At 52.9% G+C, this 5,747-nt stretch overlaps 1 protein-coding gene across 1 annotated transcript; it reads right to left on the bottom strand.

The window, feature by feature from the left end:
- Positions 1 to 1,353: 1,353 nt before the first annotated feature.
- On the bottom strand, positions 1,354 to 5,449 carry LOC103771109 (DNA topoisomerase I, mitochondrial-like; the record flags this gene model as incomplete). The annotated part of the gene is made up of 5 exons (XM_008938397.1): positions 1,354 to 1,456; positions 2,662 to 2,811; positions 3,067 to 3,161; positions 3,880 to 4,007; positions 5,335 to 5,449. Coding segments are annotated over 5 exons (591 nt in total), but the record flags the coding sequence as incomplete, so codon positions are not given.
- Positions 5,450 to 5,747: the final 298 nt, after the last annotated feature.

Genomic DNA, 5,747 nt, shown 5'->3' with positions numbered 1-5,747 from the left:
AATTCCATTTTGGTGGCTCAGTTTTGCATACAGGCCCTTGGGGACCAAGCCTATGGTTTTTTTGGAGGTCTGCAGGCAAGCTTTATGCTTGTAGGTAAAGAATTTCTCATCCCCTGCAGCCAACTGAGCATCAACAGACCTCATTCTAGAGGCTGAGCCCTGGCTGAGAGCTCTGCCCATCAGCTCACAGCAGAACCACCTCTGGGCTGGGAAAAAGCCTCCAGCCCCCAATGCTCAAAGAGGAAAACAAATCACCTCCAGCTTGAATGAAACCCATTTCAAGTACCTGCCTCCCATCCCAAACAGCACCACTTGGAACAGAAGAAGTGGCTGAGCACGTGGGAAGAGCTTTGGGCTGTGACACCAGAAGGTTGTGCTGCCAAAGACAACAGCTTGCTTCCAGCTGAGGTTCACTGGGAGGTGGGCAAAGGGGTGCCAGGTACATGCTGAGCTCACTTGGGGTGTTTTTTTTTGCAGCCAATGAAGCAGCAAGCACCAGTGGTTCTCCAGAGATGGGTCCCTACCTGCTCCAAGCCCAGCAGGAGCAGGCTGGGGAGGATTTAGCTTGATGACAAAGCTGTCACCCCACACCCCAGCAAGATGGGACCACTCCCCATCACACTCACACCTCACGGTAGCTGGGTCCAGCCTGGCAGTTCAACATCCTCCTTTCCCAGCTCCAAATCTGAGGCTGGACCCTTTAGTCTCTTCTATGGACACAATGAGCTGAGACAGAGCCAAGTGAAGGGAGCAGGGGCAAGAATAGAGCCCCAAAGGAGATGTCCTCTCCTAGACCAAGGTTGAGGGGACACTCACACCAAGGTGAATCTCATCCTTGCTTTTTAATCCAGCACCTCCTCCTCCTCCCACAAGATTTCTACATATTGATGATGTTTGGGGCCATTGCACCATTTTCTCCTCTCCTGGAAGCCAAAGGGCACAAACCACCCTGAGATGTAGAACCCTGAGATGTTTTCCCCCCTCCTGGTGCATCCCCGACCCACGGCCAGGTCTCATCCTGCACTGGTGCTGTCACTCCCTGGTGTTTCCACCACATCAAGGTGATGGGATTAGATCTAATCTCGTTTGTCAGCCCAATTAAGGCTCTTGTTCAATCTTCTCCCCAGACTCTGGGGGAGGAAAGGAAAGCTCCAAAGCTCTGAAGAGGAATTAAAAGTTCACATCAGAGTCACAGCAGTCAGGGGGAGGGTCACAAGTACCCAGCTCAGGTAGAAACTGGGCGTTTTCTTCTCTGTGCAAAACAGAAAAGGCACAAAATAACTACATCAAACTTCCTCTAGACAACCTCCCAGCACCAAACGAGCAGGAGAAGGTGACAGGAGAGGCACTGGCTCAGAATTCAAAGTCCTCATCAGTCATGTCGATGGCCCAGGCGAACTTCTCCCTCTGAGTCTTGTTGTAGATCTTCTCAATGGGCACACCAAACTTCTTGCACCTATGGAGAGCACAAGAGAGAAGTGAGGATGTGCTCCTCATGCCAGTCCCCTCCCACCACAGCAGTCCTCTACACTCCTAGAATCACAGAATGTCTGGGCTGGGACCTCCAAAGGTCATCTAGTCCAACCCCCTCACCATAAGCAGGGATATCAACTAGATGAAGCTGCTCAGAGCTTCATCCAGCCTGATCTTGAATGTCCCCAGGGATGGGGCCTCCACCACCTCTCTGGGCAACCTATTCCAGTGGTCCATCACCCTCAGATTGTAGAACTTTCTCCTAACATCACTCAGGGTTCAGCACCTTCAACCCATGCCAACTCCACAGCCCCAGGCTCCTGAAGAAATGAACTTTGTGCCACTCCCAAGACATTCAGAGAGACCCTTTCTTGCCCTAAACCCTGAAGGAATGTCCTTGTTAACCACTAGTCAGCAACGTGCCCTCCTGGCCAAGAAGGCAAACGGTCTCCTGGGGTGCATGAAAACTGGGTAGCAGGTCAAGGGAGGTTCTCCTCCTCCTTGACTCTGCCCTAGATAGACCACAGCTGGAGGGTTGTGTCCAGTGCTGGGCTCCCCAGTTCAAAAGAGACAAAGAACTACTGGAGAGAGTCCAGCAGAAGATATCAAGATGCTGAGGGGCTGGAGCATCTCTGTGCCAGGCCAGGCTGAGAGCCCTGGGGCTGCTGAGCTGGAGAGGAGAAGCCTCAGAGGGGATCTGAGCAGTGCTGAGCAAGAGCTCAAGGGTCCCAGGGGGCAAGAGGTTGGGGCCAGACTCTGGTCAGTGGTGCCCAGGGACAGGACAAGGGCCAACAGGCACCAGCTGGAACCCAGGAGGTTCCAACTGAACATGCAGAAAAAATGATTCCCTGTGAGGGTGCCAGAGCCCAGGACCAGGCTGCCCAGAGAGGTTGTGGAGTCCCTGGAGAGAGTCCAAACCCTTCTGGGCAATCTGCTCTGGATGACCCTGATCTAGCAGAGGGGTTGGGTGAGAGTTCTCCAGAGGTCCCTTCCAACCCCTGCCATTCTGTGGTCCTGCAAACAGTCATCTGCAGCAAGGGAAGCCTGAACTTTGGGTTGGCCTCCAACACTTCCATGGCTTAGGCAGGTTCCTCTGGTCAGAAGTTCACTCCTTTCCCCCCAAACTCTCAGGTGTGGGTTTATCCCCCTCCCCAAGCAATGCTAGGTGATCAGTTGCCCAAGACTTGCCAAGCTATGCTGATCCTGGGGTCCAGGTAGTTCAGCTTGGACGTGCCCAGAGCTATCTGCTTGTTCTCCTCCTTATCCGTAGCCTGGACGTTGAGCTTGGCCAGCTGCTCTTCCAGCCTCTTCAACAGCTTCTTTTTCTTCTCCACGTTGCTGAGGACAGAGGGAGAACCACTCAGACAACACATTAAAGGGGAAGAAGCAGCAGAGATGAAATAAAGAGTAGTTGTGGTCTGCATTGAAGTCTCACTGTTCGTTGAGGTTTGTCCCATCACAAAGAAACCCACAAGAAACCATCCACAAGACCTCCACCCATCTCCCAAGCTTCCAGGGGACAAGGGCAACCCAACACCACCCCCACCTGCTGGCCCTCTGCAAAAAAAAGGATCATAAGGAAGAGTCACTCACGCTTCTGCTTTGGCATCTTTTGTGTCTTCAAACTCCTCTTCAGCTTTTGCCAGCTCTTGCTGGGCTTCCTCCACCTGCTGCTTCTTGGCATCAATCTGTGAAGGTAAATACAAAGTGAGCCCACACTCCTGTCCTCCCTGGAGGATGGAGCTTCCTCCCTCTTTTTCTGGCCACATTTCTCCTCAATTCCATACCAGCCCTACTCCCAAGCCACCAATTTGGCCCCTGTAGCATCTGCTGGAGCTCAAGCATTTCTGAGCATCTTCCAAAACATCCTCACAGCACAGATGGAGGAAGATTCACAGCTCTTCTCTGGTCACCTTGTGCAACTGCCCAAGATTGGCTCATGACTGGAGTCCTCTGCAAAGTCCCCAGCTCAGCAGTAGGGCGTGGACAAAAGCTGAGGACAATTCGAAGTGGTGGTTTGAGGTATTTGCATAGCAGAGCCATGAGATTCCAGCTGGTCCTCCTGCCAACAGCCAGCCAGGACAATTTCCCTGGGCCCAAAGCCAATCGTGTGGTAGCTGTGCCATCACAAAAGGCACCCAGCTTGGTTTGAAGAGACCAAAAAACCCCAAATATCTCTGTGCCAAGCGTGTTTCATGCAGCATTTGAGCTCCCCCCATCCTTCTCCACCCCTGGGAAGCTGATGTCTCTGTATTGAGTAAAGGAGCTCCTACTGGTTCAACCCCTACCACACCTGATCCACGTGATCTCTTCAAGCATCAGGACACCGACCTTCCCCCATCACCTCCCCAGAGAAGATCAGGGGTGAGGATCAGGTCTGGGGGCTCTCAGCTTGGTCCATCTCACCTTCGTCTGGAGGATTTGCATCGATTTCTCAAAGGTTTTTGGTGTAGCCCTCTGGTGGTTGCACAGGATGGCCACGGCTCGGTTGGCTCGGTTGTAGGAGAGGAGCTTTCCTGCAACGCTGTCCTCAGCTGGAAAGAGATGGACACAGCTTCACTGTGTCTCCTTCCTGGGAGCTGGGGGAGGCAGGGGACAGACCAGACCCACAGCAGCTCGTCTGCCTTTCCCACGGGGGAGCAATACTTGTGGAAAGTGGTGAAGGACAACTGGGCATCACTGAAGCTGAGACTGTCCTTCATCACTCATGTTGTGGCCTTCCAGTGTCTTAGGGGGGCTACAAGAAAGCTGGGGAGGGACTTTTTAGGCTATCGAGTAACAACAGGACTAGGGGGATTGGGGCAAAGCTGGCAGTGGGCAGATTCAGGCTGGATGTGAGGAAGAAGTTCTTCCCCAGGAGAGTGGTGAGACCCTGGGATGGGTTGCCCAGGGAGGGGGTTGAGGCCCCATCCCTGGGGGTCTTTAAGGCCAGGCTGGAGGAGGCTCTGGGCAGCCTGATCTAGTGGGAGGTGTCCCTGCTCATGGCAGAAGGGTTGGAACTGGGGGATCCTTGGGGTCCCTTCCAACCCTGACAGATTCTGATCTGTTTTAGCAGAGGACTTTAGAGCCCTAATGGCTCAAGGGTTGGACTTGAGGATCTTGGAGGTCCCTTCCAACCTAAAGGATTCTAGGATTCTAAGGTAGGAAGAAATAATGTGACCAACCAGGAAGGCAAGGAAGGGGGGGAAAGGAATAGCTCAGTCAGGCTGTCACTGAGATAGAACCAGAGCATCATTTGTGTTGGAAGGGACCTTTCAAGGTCATCCAGTCCAACCCCCTGCAGGGAGCAGGGACATCCCCAACTAGAGCAGGTTGCTCAGAGCCCTCAATCTCACCTGGGATGGTGCCAGGGATGGGGCAGCGACCACCTCTTGGGGCAACCTGGGCCAGGGGCCTCAGTGTCCAACATCTCTCCTTTATCTCTAGTCTAAACCTTCCTCTTGGAGTTTAATCCATCCCCCCTTGTCCTGTCCCAAGAGGACCTGCTGAAGAGACTGTCCCCATCCTCCTCACAGGCCCCCTTTAAGTATTGAAAGGCTGCAGCAATATCTCCCCAGAGCCTTCTCTTCTCCAGGCTGAGCAGCCCCAACTCTCTCAGCCTGACCCCACAGCAGAGCTGCTCCAGCCCCTGATGATCTTCATGACCTCTGGACCCACTCCAACAGGTCCATGCCTTTCTTCTCCTGGGTTCCCAACCTGCTGCACGGCCCCATGAGTTCCATACCACCCTACACCATGGTGCATCACCTGCCAAGGAGGGACAGGTAGTTCTAAGGGACCCAAAACCCATGGATGCAGATCATTGAGCCCATTGGCTGCACACTGCAGCTGGTGACACCACAAAGAGGGTCAGTGACTCACAGTTAGTGAGGGCCTTGAGCTGCTCCTGCAGGGTGATGGAAGCGTTGTAGGTTCTGAACACTTTGGCAGTCAAACCATCCATCAGTTTCTGGAGATGTTTGTTCAGGATGGTTGTCTGGAGGAATGAAGGCAGGACCAAGTACAGGGGAAAGGAAGGAAGAGAATAAGCAGAAGCCAGGACAATATTTGACTTCATTTTCAAATCATCTTCTGCCCAAGCCACCCAATTAGCCACTAAAAAGAAGCTTCCTGTAGCTGACAGATCTGCTTGTTGGGTCAGGTTCTCTTCTACCAAAAACTGGCACAAACTCCACCTAAACATGAAAAAATTTCTCTGGAAGTCAACTATTTCTGCTCATTTCTATCCAAGAGGACACATCTCATACCCAACATCCCATCTCACACGTGTTGCA

Source organism: Merops nubicus, unplaced genomic scaffold (assembly GCF_000691845.1).
Source record: "Merops nubicus isolate BGI_N331 unplaced genomic scaffold, ASM69184v1 scaffold20814, whole genome shotgun sequence".
NCBI lineage: Eukaryota > Metazoa > Chordata > Aves > Coraciiformes > Meropidae > Merops > Merops nubicus.
The sequence above is the reverse complement of the archived record's forward strand: the minus strand, read 5'-3'. Positions and strand labels throughout refer to the sequence as shown.